At 44.6% G+C, this 16,247-nt stretch overlaps 1 protein-coding gene across 1 annotated transcript in view; it reads left to right on the top strand.

The window, feature by feature from the left end:
- The window catches only part of RGS20 (regulator of G protein signaling 20), a 77,037-nt gene that overhangs the window by 29,238 nt on the left and 31,552 nt on the right, over nt 1–16,247 (top strand). Inside the window, exon 3 of the mRNA XM_077765016.1 lies at nt 12,399–12,429. Within this exon, the coding sequence (XP_077621142.1) occupies nt 12,399–12,429 (31 nt within the window). The remainder of the gene's footprint in view (nt 1–12,398; nt 12,430–16,247) is intronic.

Below are 16,247 nucleotides of genomic sequence, written 5' to 3'. Positions count from 1 at the left end.
GGACTCCCCCCAGGGCCTCGGGGTGGGAAGTGGCCGGGACCGGGCGGGGCGCGCGCTCAGGACCTGGACCCTCGTTGTCGCCGCGGTGGCGGGAGCGGGTGCGGGTCGGTCGCCTCCTCGGCCGGTCCAGCCGCGTAGGTTAGTCACTGCGCATTGTGGGGGTGCGCATTGTGGGGGTGCACGGGCTTAGGGTGTGACTGGGCCTCCAGGGGGGCGTCCTGCCTCCGGGATCAGTTTCTGCCGGGTCCACCCGGGCGTCCGCACGATTCCGCCTTTGTGGCCTGAGGTCAGTGAGTGGGTAGAGGGCGCGGGAGTATAGCTGACCCCCGAAGCACGTGTGGGGAGCTCGGGCGGTGGGCGCGTCGGCACTGTCACCAGGTGGAGAGAAGAGCGAGGAAGCGGCGGGGCGCTGGAGGCCGGCAGTTGGGGCGCAGGTGAGAAGGCAAAGCAGACACTCCCCGACTCGCAGAACCTCCCTTTAGGAAAAGCGCAACTCAGGCGGGGGACGCAGGAAGTGGGCGCGGGAACACGCACCCCGGAGGGTCCGGCTCGGTGTCGGCCTTTAAGCTCTGGAGAACAGATATGGCCTGAACTGTCCCCCAGCCTTGGCCGAGGCGGTTAAGGTGCCGGCGCCGCGGGCATTTTTCTTGAGCGAAGCCCGGCCAGTGAGTCTTCCGCGCTCGCCGAGCAGCGCGCGGTAAGTTGGGACGAGTCGGGGCGCCCGGGCTGCGGAGACTGGAAGGGGGCGTGGGCGCGCCGGGGACCCAGGAGGGGCCTCGCGCNGTGCTCCCGTCCGTAGCCCGGCCGAAGCAGCCACCCGCCCTCTCGGCCCCGTATTGCCTGGCGTGTGGGGGAGCCGGGAGCCCCTGCACCAATCCCCATTCACCCCACTTGGGTCTTTTCCCTTTCTCCGGGCAACGGGCCCCTGCGTGGCTTGGCTTCATTTTACTTCTAGTGGTTCCAGATTATGGAATTGACTATACAAGGGTCCCGAGTTCAAGTCCCAGACTTGGCAAGTTCATTTTAATACAGTGACTCTATTTGGAAATTCTGGGTTTTGCTCATTACCTTTGTTTATAATCTCTACTGTGTCTCATCGTGACTTCTCATTAAATGGCATCATTTGTATCGCGTATCAGTCTCGCATATGAGAGGCAGTGTTGCCTGATAGATCAGAGTCCTGGGCTCTGAAACTGTCGAATTCAAATCCCAGCCTAGGTGTGTGACCTCAGGCAAGTTACTTTACGTTTAGTGACTTTGTTCTGTCATCTGCACTATGAGGATTAGAAAAAAGCTTTGCTTGATAGGGTAGCTGCCAGCATTCCGTAAATTAATATAGCAGAGCTCTGTCACATACCAAATAAAAGCTGTTATTACTATTACTGCGTATGCTAAATTGGCTAAGTTGCCTTCAGGATACTATATAAAAAGATGAGGAACAAAATGCATTTTATTGGTGAGCTATAAAGAGTGTATGTAATGAAATAGAAGATGTCCATCACCAAAATTAGAAAACCAGTAAATATTTTCCGTGTTGGTATGTACATTTTAAATACAACGCATTTCTACATCATCTGAACTCTTTCAAATAATAATGAGATATTTGCATACACATTTCAAACAGCATTTTAAGAAAATTATCTCTAACCTTCAAAATACTCACTTTGTAAAACATATTAAAAGTACACACTAGGTCATAGTATATACAGAAAAGCTAATATCTGCCTTAAAATATTGCATCAGGTCAATTATGTATAAGAGGATCTGGAAACTTCTATTGGGAGCTAGAAATGCTGACTTCTCGAAGATGATTATAAGCAGTTTAGCCAAAATATGCTTAATATCAAGAATATAGAAAAATTGGGGCGCCTGGCTGGTGGTGGTTCAGTCCCTAGAGTGTGCAACTCTTGATCTTTGGGTTGGGAGTTTGGGCCCCAAATTGGTCACAGAGATCACTTTAAGAAGAAAGAAAGAGGGACGCCTGGGTGGCTCAGTTGGTTAAGCATCCGACTTCGGCTCAGGTCATGATCTCACAGTTCGAGGGTTTGAGCCCCGCGTTGGGCTCTGTGCTGACAGCCAGCTCAGAGCCTGGAGCCTGTTTCAGATTCTGTATCTCCCTCTCTCTCTGACCCTCCCGTGTTCATATTGTCTCTCTCTCTCTCAGAAATAAATAAAACATTAAAAAAAAATTTAAAAAATAATTTAAAAAAAGAAATAAAAAATACATAGAATGTTAAAAGTCCGATTCCTTCACTTTATAGCTGAGGAAACATTCAGAGAGGATGGAGTTCTCTACTGAAGATCTCCACTGAAAGAGGGCCCCAGATAGAATTCAAATTAGGCCTTCTGACCTGCTCCCTTGGGCTCCTAGATAACCACACTGATGTTCACCTGTTTACAGATTGTTGAACCTTTAACAGATAGGAAACTGGAAGCCATGTGTTATATACAACATAAGAAAGACCAGGCAGTAATTTGGCTGCTGCTGTCCCATAGCTTGATGGAGGTGTGTCACAGTAGGAGGTAGGACCTCATAACTTCCCTAAGGTAAGCTAAGGTCACAGATCAAGCTACAGCATTGGAATTCAAGGTCTCGCTGAAGGCTGCATTTGGTTGCATATTCTATTAATCCCTTGGAGCAGTTTTACCTTAGAAATCACTTTTGAGCTTTTTATAAATTCTTAAAATCTCCGTCTTAAGAGAACTTAAGGCCTTCAAAGTTACATAGGAAGGAGATTTTATTCCAGATTTTGTGGACAAGCAAGCGTGAAAGAGAAAATAAGCCTTCTGATTTTAATGCAGTCGCTTTTAAATGGTTCCCATATGGGGCGCCTGGGTGGCTCAGTGGGTTGGGTTGAGCGTCCGACTTCAGCTCAGGTCATGATCTCACACTCTGTGGGTTCCAGCCCCACATCAGGCTCTGTGCTGACAGCTCAGAGCCTGGAGCCTGTCTTCGGATTCTGTGTCTCCCTCTTTCTCTGACCCTCCCCTGCTCTCTCTCGCTCGCTCTCTCAAAAATAAATAAAGCATTAAAAAAATTTTTTTAAATAAATTAATAAATGGTTTCCATTCCAGGCACTTGAATATCAATCCTAAAATCCCACAGTTCTTTCATTTCTACAAGTGGCAGTCTAATGACTAATGACATTCACCTTCCACGGACAGATGGAGCTGGTAGCCTCAAGGTCCAGCCCTCACAGCAGTTTAGGAATTCTAGGGCAGAACCTTTCAAGTAAGCATCTGGCCCTTGCACAGTCGTTTAAGTTTGTAAGAATGATGCGTCTTCCACAGAAGGCATTTCTGGGACCTGTGCTTGCATCCTTGAAGAAGGAAACCATGGTTCTCTCCAGAGCGTGACCTGAATAGCTTACCCTTGACTTAGCACCTCTATGCACCTCCCCTACCATGTGTTCTTACACAGAAATACAGGGCACTGAGTAGGGAATGACTTTGTAGCAGTCTCCCAAGGCCGTTCAGCAGAACTGAGTTTTGAAATCACATGTGTCAAGTCAAGTCCCAATCTGATTATAATGTGAATCACTGTCCAATTGGGAATATTTCAAATCGGTGTTCAGTGTACCACCAGGTGACTCACAACGTGACCTTCTTCTGTTCAGTGACCTACAGTGTCAATCAGCAACCAACAGGGTTCACTCTGAGTCAGAGCTTAGCATTTAGTACAATAAGTGTGAGTCACTGACTCCCTGGCCCTCTCTGAGATGGTCCCTGAATTTTACCTTGAGCAGAGTTTAGACAAGCCTGCATGGGTGAGTCAGTTCGTAGTACATACAATTGCATAAGCTGTTGTAACAGCCATTCACACTGAAGTTTGATGTGAGCGAAAGTGCAAGGTAATATGATAGGATTATGAATTCATAGAAGAAATCACCCTGACTCTAATCCAGCTGATTGGATTCGTGCTCTGTGCGTGGGGAATCATTCGTGAAACAGTGATGTTTTACTCTCGCCCACCAGTGATGTTTTACTTCAGTTATTTCGGTGGTGTTTTAAGCCAGTGAACTGTTCTGGTTTGGAAGTGCTCAGTTTCTACTAATTTAATTCTACTCTAGACTGTAACGTCCTTTTAGAAAACATATTCATGTTTGGATTTTAGACAACAGCATCTCGTGCAGTTACTCAGCAGTTTGACTCCCTGGGGTAGAGGAGGGCCCGCTGTTCTCTGGTTTATCTCTGATTGTGCCTGTCACCTCTAAGGCTCACTGAGCAGTATTTGCTGACGAGCCAGAACACAGGCTTGTGGTGCTGTTTCTAAGGCTGCCACACCTAGCACTTCTCTCCCGTCTAGGGCTGTCTGGCCAGATCAGCGTAAACTTAGAGAGCTGTTGCATTTACGGCTAGACAGTGGAAAGCGTGGATACAATGTTATGCCTTACGCCACCTTCACAAGTGAATTTTCCATCTCAGGGTGGACTAAGAATGGGATTTAAGGTACCAGTAGATTTCTTGATTTGTTGATAATTGGTGATAAAAAGTTATTACCTTTGGAACCAAGCTTAGACTACTGCTGAAGAGTGCATGTATATTTTTCTGTATCTTGCAACGGCTCCTAGAAAATCCCAAACTTTACCATATACAGTCAAACCTTGGTTTGCGAGCATAATGCATTCCAGAAACATGCTTGTAATGCAAACCACTTGTATATCAAAAAGGATTTCCCCATAAGAAATAACGGAAACTCAGATGATTCACTCCACAACCCAGAAATATTTGTATAAAAATGATTACAATACTATAGTATAATACAAAATAATAAAGGAAATACAAAGAAAAGTAAATTTAACCTGCACTTACCTTTGAAAACCTTTGTGGCTGGTGTGAGGGAGACAGGAGGGAGGAGGGTTATCGTGTAGGATGACTTTTACTGTCACTAATGGAATTACTGCTAGCTATTGGCTCAATGGAATCTTTTTCTTTTCCTGAAATTTTTACAAGGAACCTATCCAGTGACACTTGCTTTTGCCTCCTTTGAGGATTTGGTGGAAATGTGACATCACATTGACACCACTCACAATCCCGCAGTGAAAGAGAGAGAGGGAGAGAGAGAAAAACCATTGGCTCAGTTGTAATCATGTGACATTCAGCATCACGTACGACTCACATTGCAAGACCTTTATCAACCTAAAATTTATTAGAAATGTTTGCTCGCCCTGCAGAACACTCCCAGAACAAGTTACTCCCAGTCCAAGATTTTAACTGTACCTTTATTGTGTTTCTCCAAATATCCATTCCTAGCAATAACCCAGATACTAATTCATACGTCCTCTTCTATATAGGAAAGTATAGATGCTTCTGGGCATTTAATGGGAATGGTACATAAAGAGTTCCGTTCTTCTTCCTGACTGAATGTAATTCTTGGGAAATGCAGGTCTTGTAGATGCTAATGAATTAGACAATTTATAACACTGAGACAAAGTTTCTGCAGAAGTTTGCTAAAGTTCAATGAGGAGCTAAACGTACTTTTGTGACTTTCATTATCACTTTTTTTTTTTATTTCTAGGAGAGAGAGAGAGAGACAGCGTGAGCAGGGAAGGGTCAGAGAGAGAGGGAATCACAGACTCTGAAACAGGCTCCAGGCTCTGAGCTGGCAGTCAGCACAGAGCCCGACGCGGGGCTCGAACCCACGAACCGCGAGATCATGACCTAAGCAAAAGTCGGACGCTTAACCGACTGAGCCACCCAGGCGCCCCCTTCATTATCACTTTTACCTTTGTTTGTTTAAGTTATAACTTACAGTAAAGTGTACACATCTTCAATGTACAACTTGGTAAACCTTACATGAGTATACCCCCCGTGTAACTACATATCTAGAACAGCATTTCTCAACCTCGGCGTCACTGACATTTTGGACTGAATATCCCCGTTTTGGGGGCTGTCCCGTGCATTGTAGGGTATTGAGCGACATCCCTGCCATCTCCCCCTAGATGCCAAGAGCACCCTTCCCTAGATGTGACCATGAAAAACGTCTCCAGACACTGCCAAACGTTTTCTGGGGGGCAAGATTGCTCACCACTGCTTTAGATCAAGATATGGGATAATTTCAGCTCCTGTCCGTAAGGCTTCTCTTGCTTTCTCCCAGGCTTTACTCCCAGAGGTAACCAACCGCTCTTTTAAGTTCTCAAACCGTATACAGTTGACCCCCTGAGCAAGTGGTTTGAACTGCTTAAGTCAACTTATACATGAATTTTTTTTTTGACACAGGATAGATAGTACTCTGAAGGTATTTTCTCTTAGATGTTCTTAATAACATTATTTTTCCTCTAGCTTATTACTCTATTGTAAGAATACAGTATTTAGTACATATAACATACAAAATATGTGTGCATCGACTGTTGATGCTATTGGTGAGGCAAGCAGTCAACAGTAGGCTGCTAAGTTTGGAGAGAGTCAAAAATTATAGGTGGATTTTCAACCATATGGGGGCGATCAGCACCCCAACCCATATCTTGTTCAAGGGTCAACTGTTTTCACTGAGCCTTTTTTTGAACTTTGTATGGCATTATCTAGTACATATTCTTTGCATCTGGTTCTCTAGTTGAGCATTATTTTTTTGAGACTCACTCCTTGTTGCGTGTTGTCACTCGTGATTTTTCAACACTGCCCAGTGTTTCTTTGTGTTAACACAACATGGTTCATTGATCGTTTCACTTTTGAAGGACATTTGAGTTATTTTCTAGTGTGGGACTATTAAGAATAATGCTAATATTAGTATTCTTATTCCCGTCTTTTGACAAACATAAGCCCTGTTTCCATTGGATGCCCGGGAGTGAGACCGCCGGATAATGGAACCAGTATATTTTTAGATACTAGATACTAAATACTGTCAGTTTTTCAAACTGTTTTTATACCCCAACCCAGTTTACGTCCCTACCAGCAGTCTATTGCTTCACACCCTCACCAGCAGCAATACGAAGCGTATTGTCCACCCCTGTAATTTACTCACTCTGGTGGCAGTGTGGTCGCATCTCACTGGGGTTTTAGTTAGTATTTCCCTGATTACTAATGATGTTGACCATCTTTTTGTCAGCTATTCGTATATCTTCTATTGTAAATGCCCTTTGCAAGTCTTTGACCCATTTTTCCATTGTGTCGTCTGTCTTCTTTTTGATGCATAACAGTTCTTTATATATTCTGGGGCACCTGGGTGGCTTAGTCAGCTAAGCATGTGACTCTTGATCTCAGCTCAGGTCTTGATCTCAGGGTCGTGGGTTCAAGCCCTGCGTTGGGCTCCGCCCTGGGCATGAAGCCTACTTTTTAAAAAAAAGAGAGAGAGAGATCTTTATATATTCTGGATACAAGTCAAAAATGTGCGTGTGTCTATCTAGGACACATCCCAGGCTGTGCCTTGCCTGTACGATCTCAAATCATTGTCTGTTGTCTTCTGTAGTTTTTATTGAAAAGTCCTGCTTCTCTGAAGGTAACATGACTTTTTTCTCTGGCTGACTTACAGTTTTTCCCTTTGGTTTTGGCTTGCCACAGTTAGAATAAAGGTGGTATGGTTTTATATTTACCTTGCCTTCAACTCCCTCACTTCTTATATCTGTAGATTGGTATCTTTCATCAATGTGGGAAAATTTTCACTCCCCATCTTTCAGATATTGCTTCTTACCTGTTTTCTCTCCTGCTTCTGGGACTCAAATCGTAGATGTTAGACTTTTCCCTTTCTTCCCTTGTGTCTCTTATTTGATACTGTTTCATCCTTTCCCCCCCCCCCCATCTCTCTCTCTCTCTTTTTCCTTCAATTTGAATCCTTTCTTTTGACCTTGTTTTAGTTTACTGAACCTGTCTTCTGCTGGGCCCAATCTTCTGTCAAACCATTTGGGAGTTGTTAATTTTGGGAAGTGTTTTGTTCTCAAAGTAGTGCGTCCAGTTGACTCTCTTTATTGCACTTAAGTTCTCTAATGAAATCCTCCATCTTTTCACCAGTTTTGCCCATCTAATTCTTGCCTACTCAATCCAATATTGATAGTGTTTGTGAGCCTGTATCTGTTATTTGCGTCTTTTGTCACATTTTTCTGTCTTTTCACATACCTTCTAGTTTTTACTGCAGATGCACATTGTATATTAAGAGACTGTGTAGGTTCAGATCATATCGTCCACCAGCAAGGAATCTCCCTTGGAGTGAATTCTTCTGCGAGAATGAGGGGCTTCACCTCGTCACTACTAACAGGTATTGGAATGAGTTGGGGACAGATGCAGTTTCAGTAAGACGTAGGTAACCTCTGGCTTTTTCCAATTTCTCAAGTATTTCCTTCTGGTCTTCCGAGTTAGAGCCTAGAGGGTTTCTATCTCCTCAGTCTTGAAAGACTGAGGCATTCAGTGCTCCCTGCAGAGGTTTTGAGCTTGCTTTCTGGCCCCACCTTCCCCAGGTGACTTGCACGTCTGACAAATGTGTCGAGAATGCCAGCCATGTGTTTGAGGAGGCCTTGTTACAAATGGAGGCTGGTTCTCCCACTTGAGACCATGAAGTCTCTGTATAGTCCCATCCTGTGTCCTCGGGGAAGAAAACACCTGGTGACACTCACTTGTGAAGAGCTCTCCCTCTCAACAGTTTTAGTTAATTGAATCTTTCTGCTTCCATAGCTCTCTGATGACTTTAGAAAAATGTAATTCTAGTTACTATGTGACTATTTTAGTTGGTGCAGAGGAATAGTGTTCTGCCCTGACCTGTTGCCTTTTATCTTTTCCTAAATTAAATATTTTTCCTAAATTAAATTTCCTAAATTTTTTTCCTAAATATTTTTCCTAAATTAAATTTCTTTTCCGTCCTTTTTTCTTCTCTTTCTTTCCTTTTTTTTTAAATTTCTTTCATTTTCTTCTTTCTACCTTTGGATCACATTTTTATCTTTCTATTACATCATTTGTTTCCAATGTAATTCAGAAAATGAACGTTAAAAATCTTGCCATTCACAACTCTAAAGTGTCCTCTATGTTTTATGAGTTTAATGTCATAAAAACATATGTCAGAAGGAAAAGAAATATGTTAGAATCCTTGCGACTCTTAATGTTTTATATTGTAGGTATGTAATATAAAACACATGAGCATTGGGATGAAGGAAAACAGTTTGAATTTTGACTTTACTTAGTTTTCTGAACCTCTAATTCTGAATATATATGGTAGGGATAATTACACTTACTTGCTGGTAAGAAATGTACAGTGGAACATTCAAGAGAGTATTCAGTAAATGGAACCTGTTATCATTATTCCCCTAATACTTATCCATCATTATTTTAGGCCCCTAAAGATGGATAATTTGATTTTACTCATTTTTTAAAAGGTTTGTTCAATTTTGAGAGGGGGGGCCGCACCTGGGTGGCTCAGTCGGTTAAGCATCTGACTTCTGCTCAGGGCATGATCTCATGGTTAGTGGGTTCAAGCCCCACGTCGGGCTCTGTGCTGACAGCTAGCTCAGAGCCTGGAGCCTGCCTCGGATTCTGTGTCTCCCTCTCTCTCTGACCCTCCCCTGCTCATGCTGCTTCTCTCTCTCTTTCTCTCTCTTCCTGTCTCTTCCTCTCTCTCCCTCTCTCTCTCTCTGTATCACTCTCTCACTGTCTCTTTCTCTCAGAAATAAATAAAACATGAAAAAATAAATAAAACAGAGAGAGGGAGGGGGAGGGCAGAGAGAGAGGAAGACAAAGGATCTGAAGTGGGCTCTGTGCTGACAGCAGAGAGCCCATTGTGGGGCTCCAACTCATGAACCATGAGATCATAAGCTGAGCCACCAACCGAGTCACCCAGATACCCCTGGATAATTTGATTTTAAACACTCATATTTTGTTATACTTATATCTCATACAGATTCTAAGATTTTTAGCATTCAAACAAGGTTCTGAAAAGTTTTTTAATATAAAAGGTCTATGCCTTTATATTTATATGACTTAAGATCTGTGAAAATATTACTAAATAAGCTTATGAATTCATATTTTGCCAAAATTTTTGTCTTTGGTAGACTACAAAATAAACAAAATTAAGTAACAAAGAACTCTATCCAAAGTAAAATCTCTCCATAAAATCCACATCTAACTACTTGATGTCATATCCAGCAGGGTTTATTATAAGATGTTGCCAATAAGAAAACAATATTAAGAAATACTTTAAAAAGTCTGCCAGTATTCTCTGGAAAGGACAGCCAGCTCATTTTTGCAGAGGAGAGCCTGTGTGGGGGCTAGGAGTCATTTTAACATTATCCTTAAGAATGATTTAAATATAATTAATCTTATTAAATTTTCTGTTAATGAGCTGCACTTTTATTTTGACTTATGCATCTGTTTCTTTTTTAAAAAGACTCTACTAGTGTATGGAAACAATTAGATTCTGTCCTAAATAGAAGATGTGGGGCGCCTGGGTGGCTCAGTCGGTTACGCATCTGACTTCAGCTCAGGTCATGATCTCATGGTTTGTGGGTTCGAGCCCCGCATCATACTCATGCTGACAGCTCTGCTTCAGATTCTGTGTCTTCCTCACTCTCTGCCCCTCCCCCACTTAAGCTCTGTGTGTGTCTCTTTCTCTCCCTCCTTCCCTCCCTCTCTCAAAATAAATAAACGTTTAAAAAATTAATCTTCAAATAGAAGATGGAAATAGTATTCCCTGAGGCAGGTGGGTGCTTCTGGGATACACAGGCCTCTCCTGGCCTGAGCAGGTAGGGTGGCACCTCAGGGCTGTGTCCCCGAGGCTGCAGACCTGTCTCAGTCTTTAGTTCCTTAGTGCAGTGAAAGTGGGCTTTGCTGGTCTGGCCTCTGTATTGAAGAGACTGCACTCCTTACAGCGTGAGGGCAGATGTAAGTCAAGGCATAAGATGTGTGGGAACTAGTTATACAACAGACTGGAATTTATCCAATTCCTACTAGACTAAGGCTTTGCTAATGAAGTTAAGTCATGGGGTGCCTGGGTGGCTCAGTTGGTTAAGTGTCCAACTTCGGCTCAGGCCATGATCTCACAGCTCATGGGTTCAAGCCCCACATGAAGCTTTGCGCTGACCTCTCGGAGCCTGGAGCCTGCTTTGGATTCTCTGTCTCCCCCTCTCTGTGCCCCTCCCCCACTAATGTGGGTGCATGCACACAGTATCTCTCTTTTTCTCTCAAAAATAAACGTTTTAAAAAATTGTTTAGGGGTGCCTGGGTGGTTTAGTTGGTTGAGCATCCAACTTCAGCTCAGGTCGTGATCTCATGATTTGTGAGTTCAAGCCCCCCATTGAGCTCTATGCTCACAGCTCAGAGCCAGGAACCTCCTTCGGATGCTGTGTCTCCTTCTCTTTCTGCCCCTCCCCTGCTCACACTCTGTCTCTCTCTCTCTCAAAAATAAATAAAGGCATTTTTAAAAAATTTCTTAAAAAGAAGTTAAGTCACTTCTGGCCCATTAGGTGACTTGTTAGACTGTGCTATTCATTTGGTGAAATGAAGTACTTAGTAACAAACATCTGGATATCTTGACCAGACCATATTGAATAAATTCAGGTTAAAGTTGGGTAGATGAAAGGGTACAAAGAAGTAAAAGAGATAAAAAGCTAATATTCTGCAAAATCTAATAAAGTGAAATACTCACTTGAGCATGTTAAACAAATGTCATAAACAAAAGACTTTATTTCTTTTCCATATCTTTCAGTGACATGTTCTAAATCATGAACATATTAAAACTATAAATACTAATTTACATAGAGCATATATTTGTTTAAAATACATGTATTTTGTGGATAAAGAAGACGTGGTATATATACACAATGGAGTATTACTTGGCCATCAAAAAGAATGAAATCTTGCCATTTGCAACTACGTGGATGGAACTAGCCAGTATTATGCTAAGCGAAATTAGTCAGAGAAAGACAAATATATGACCTCACTCATATGAGGACTTTAAGATACTAAACAGATGAACATAAGGGAAGGGAAGCAAAAATAATGTGAAAACAAGGAGAGGGACAAAACCTAAGAGGCTTAAATATGGAGAATAAACAGGGTGGCTGGAGGGGTTGTGGGGGAGGAGGGGCTCCATGGGCGAGGGGCGTTATGGAATCTACTCCTGAAATCATTGCTGCACTCTATGCTAACTAACTTAGATGTAAGTTAAAAATTAATTAAGAATAAAAAAAGTTCCACCCCTGAAAAAAAATACATATGTGTATATCTATTATATACATATGTGTATATAATATATCTGTATTCTGACACGGTGCCTGGGTGGCTGTCAGTTAAATATCGGTCTCTCTTCCAAAAATAAACATTTAAAAAACATGTTTTATAAAATAAAATATATGTATTCTGAGAATCAGGAGATAAAAATGGATTTTATTTCCATAATGGAGATGGACTTCTAGGAGTCTTTTTTTTTTTTTTAATTTTTTTTTAATGTTTTATTTATTTCTAGGAGAGAGAGAGAGAGACAGCGTGAGCAGGGGAGAGCCAGAGAGAGAGGGAGTCACAGACTGAAACAGGCTCCAGGCTCTGAGCTGTCAGCACAGAGCCCGACGCGGGGCTGGAACCCACAAACTGCGAGATCATGACCTAAGCGAAAGTCGGAGGCTTAACCGACTAAGCCACCCAGGTGCCCCACTAGGAGTCTTTTTTATGTATTTCTTACAATGCGGGTTTCATTTCTGGATCCCTGCATCTAAGTGCCTTATATTGTCTCACAAAAAGATTATCAAATTAACTGTGGTATCTACAGATAGGCCAACATGCATCACTATGAAATATTTTATTTAGTTCTTTGAAATTTTTTCGGTTTTAGAGGTTTGCTCAATATATCTAGCTATTTATCACTTCATGCCCAGGAGGGATGGGAACCTAAAATTCAGTAGATATTTTGGCACAAGTTGTAAAAAACCAGAACCTTGAGGAACAGAGATTCTCCCCCACCTACCCCAGGAACAACAGACAAAAACCTCCGTCCGCTCGGCCCCCAGAGACTGCCTTGGGCACACTGAGGGAGTGTGGAGCCCAGGGAGCACGCTGGGGTTTCCATTCCAGTCAGAAGCTGCCCTGCTGAAGAAATGACTCCAGAAGCATTGACTCCAAAAATAACCCGAATCTGTCTAGCGCTGGCCCTAGCACTGCTATGGTGTGAAGAGCAAGGTCCTGGGGTGGGGGAAGGGGAGATGGATCCGAGCCAAGAGCCGAATGATCTAGATTCAGGTCTCTTCAGGGCTGACTCAGGAAGTTGGGCACATCACACGAGCTCTCTGAGTCTGTGTTTCCCCGTTGATAAAATGGGATCTTGAAATCTGTTCCACGGAATCATTTCACAAGTGACATGTAAGGTGTGATTACTACTCCATTTGCTCATATAGACAAACTGGAAACTCTGGCTTCACTGGAAGCCATAAATGGAAAAAGTAGGCTCTGGTAAAGCATTTAGATTTTCTTCTAGTGTGGTAGATGGCCACTGAAGGCCACGGGAGGGGACACACAAAATGTGGGTTCTGTTGGAATCAGCAGATAGTTTAGACATTGTAGACCATATGGCCTCTATTGCTCTTGCCACCGTAGTGGAAAATCGGAGGGGAGGGGTTAGAAGGGGGTTGATTGGGGGTCATTGTAGTGGCCCACTGGGGCCGGGTGGGCAGTGGAATTGGAGAAGTGAGTGTACCCAAGGTCTACTCTGGAGATCTTGCAAGCTGGCCATTGAGTGAGCAGAAGAGAGAGGAATCGAGGTGCTTCCTGGGACCTGGGTGAATAGGGGTACCGTCTATGGACTTGGAGAAGGGGGGAGAGGAAACGGGGGGCAGGAGAGGAGACACGAGAGTCCATTTTAGACCCCAAAGCCTGAGGTGTCTACAGAGCTCCAGCGTGGCAGCAAGGAGGCGTTTGGATTAATGTGTTTTGAAATGAAGGGATTGGCCTGGGCCAGAGGCCCAAGTGTGAGTTCGTTACGCTCTTCATGACACGGAGCTCGCTGTGCTGCAGCGTACGCGGTTCTGAGAAGGCAATGGTGGGGAGTTCTTGGCATCATCAGCGGGATGTCACTGCCCTAGAATCCGTCTGAACTTTCTTTTCTAAAACTGTAAGCAATCGACCAAGAGTTTCAGTATATTTACGACAGAGGTCAGCAGACTAAGGCACGTGGGCCAAATCCTGCCTGCTGCCTGCTTTTCTATGGCCGTCACACTAAGTACGGTTTTTACACTTAAGAAAATCATTTATTAAAAAAAAAAGAAAAGAAAATCATTTATTTATTCTGGGGCGCCTGGGTGGCTCAGGCGGTTAAGCATCTGACTTAGGCTCAGGTCATGATCTCGTGGTGCCTGGGTTCGAGCCCTGCATCCAGCTCTGTGCTGATCGCTCAGAGCCTGGAGCCTGCTTCAGATTCTGTGTCTCCCTCTCTCTGCCCTTCCCCCACTTGTGCGTTCTCTCTCTCAAAAATAAATAAACTTTGAAAATAAAATAACAGCATTAAAAAACCGTTTTAATTGGAGTGTAGTTGACACAAGCTAATGCTCCATTGCCTTCAGGTGACAGACTGTATAAAGTAACAGCATTTTAACATTTCATTGGGATATAATGTGTTAAGTAGCACCTACTAGTTTTCAGAGACCTCTCTATCCGTTCTCTGTTACTACTTTCAGTAAATCTCCAGGCAGCTGATGCACGGATGAGGAGGTGGGGGCCTGGGAGGAAGAAGTACTTTGGTCCAGGCCACACCAGCAGCAGAGGTCAGAAGAGAATGAGCTTTGGACCTAAAACCCCCTGATCTCTCCCCTGCATGGTGCGGGCCACCACCCGCTTGTGGGAATTCTGCATCCGTTTTTCGTTGTTTTTCAATGATTTCTTTTTTTTTTTAGTTATTTATTTTGAGAGAGGGAGAGAGCACAGGCGAGGGAGGAGCAGAGAGGAGGAGAGAAAGGATCCCACACAGGCTCCGCGCCATCAGCCCAGAGCCTGATGGGGGCCTCGAACGCACACACTGTGAGATCATGACCTGAGCCGTAACCCAAAGCTGGCTGCTCAGCCACATGGCCACCCAGGTGCCCCCAGCAATTACTCTTTAAGCACCAGCCCAAGACTTGCAGGACTTCCCCAAATAAACGTGGAACTCCCACTGGGCTTCCACTCCTGGTCACCTGGTCACTGCCAAGGTGCCAACTTTGTGACCCGGCTTCATCTGCCGTCCACTCTGGAACTCAGTGTCTCATCAGCAGAATGGCCCAGCTTTTCACAAGTGTCCCAGCGTCCCTTGCCTTCCATCTCTCCCCGAAATCTGGCTCCTTTCTCGGAGGACAGTGCATTTCCCCCCACCGTGGCCCTGGGAATTGCAGTCATTTCTCTGCTGCAATTCTACCGTGTGCTTCTATCCTTAGACGTAAGGTAGAGATCTCTGCGGCCACTTCCACGACACTCTTCCCTCAGATCCCTACCTCTTAAGTTCCGACACGCGCTGCAACGTAGCTGAACCTTGAAGACCTAACACCCAGTGAAACAAGCCGGACACCAAAGCACAGATAGTGGATGCTTCTGCGTATTGGAGGAAACTAGATGGCTCGAAACTAGTCAAAGTGGAGTGGTGGCTGCTGGGGGTGGGGGGTGGGGAGGTGCTGGAGGCAGGTGGGGATGGGGAGTTAGTGTTCAGTGAATTCAGAGCTTCAGCTGGAGATGAGAAAGTTCTCGAGACAGATGGTTGGACCACAGCGTGACTGTACTTAGCGCCACTGAACTGTACCCTTAAAAATGGTTTAAAAGATAAATTTTATGTAAATGTAGCAGTTTTTAAAAAAAAAATAGATACTTCTTTCGAAGGCGTATCCTTAGAGCCTGCTTCTGCCCCCATCACCCTCTGGTCCCTGCTCTCTGTAGAGAGAGCACGTGGGCGTCATTTCCTCTCCAGCTCTGGCCCCAGCTCTTCACCATCCCTGTAAATGGCCTGTGCTACCCTCAGGCCTCTCAGCTCCTTTGCTCTGTTCCAGAAGTCTCTTCCCCTCCCACACCTCAGCCCTCACTGATGTGACCATCCCTAGAGTCAGCCGAACCCCGCCGCACCTCCTCGGAAACCCCGTCCTGCAGCCCACGCCTGGGGCCCGTTCGCACCCTGGGGCTTCCGTCCAGCATTTCTCTCGGGGCCTCCGAGGTCTCCGGCCTCCGAGCTGCTCCTCATCTCTCCCGCATGCAGCGTCCTTCCTGCGCGTTCCAGGGATGTGCCAGAGCCTCGTATTTGCAGCCCCTTCATAGACGGAGCCCCCGACACCTGTGTGTGCCCACCTCCATGCGGCCGGTCTCCCCTGAGTGCCCCTCGTCAGATACCC

Source organism: Crocuta crocuta, unplaced genomic scaffold (assembly GCF_008692635.1).
Source record: "Crocuta crocuta isolate KB4526 unplaced genomic scaffold, BGI_CrCroc_1.0 scaffold94, whole genome shotgun sequence".
Taxonomy (NCBI): domain Eukaryota; kingdom Metazoa; phylum Chordata; class Mammalia; order Carnivora; family Hyaenidae; genus Crocuta; species Crocuta crocuta.
The sequence above is the reverse complement of the archived record's forward strand: the minus strand, read 5'-3'. Positions and strand labels throughout refer to the sequence as shown.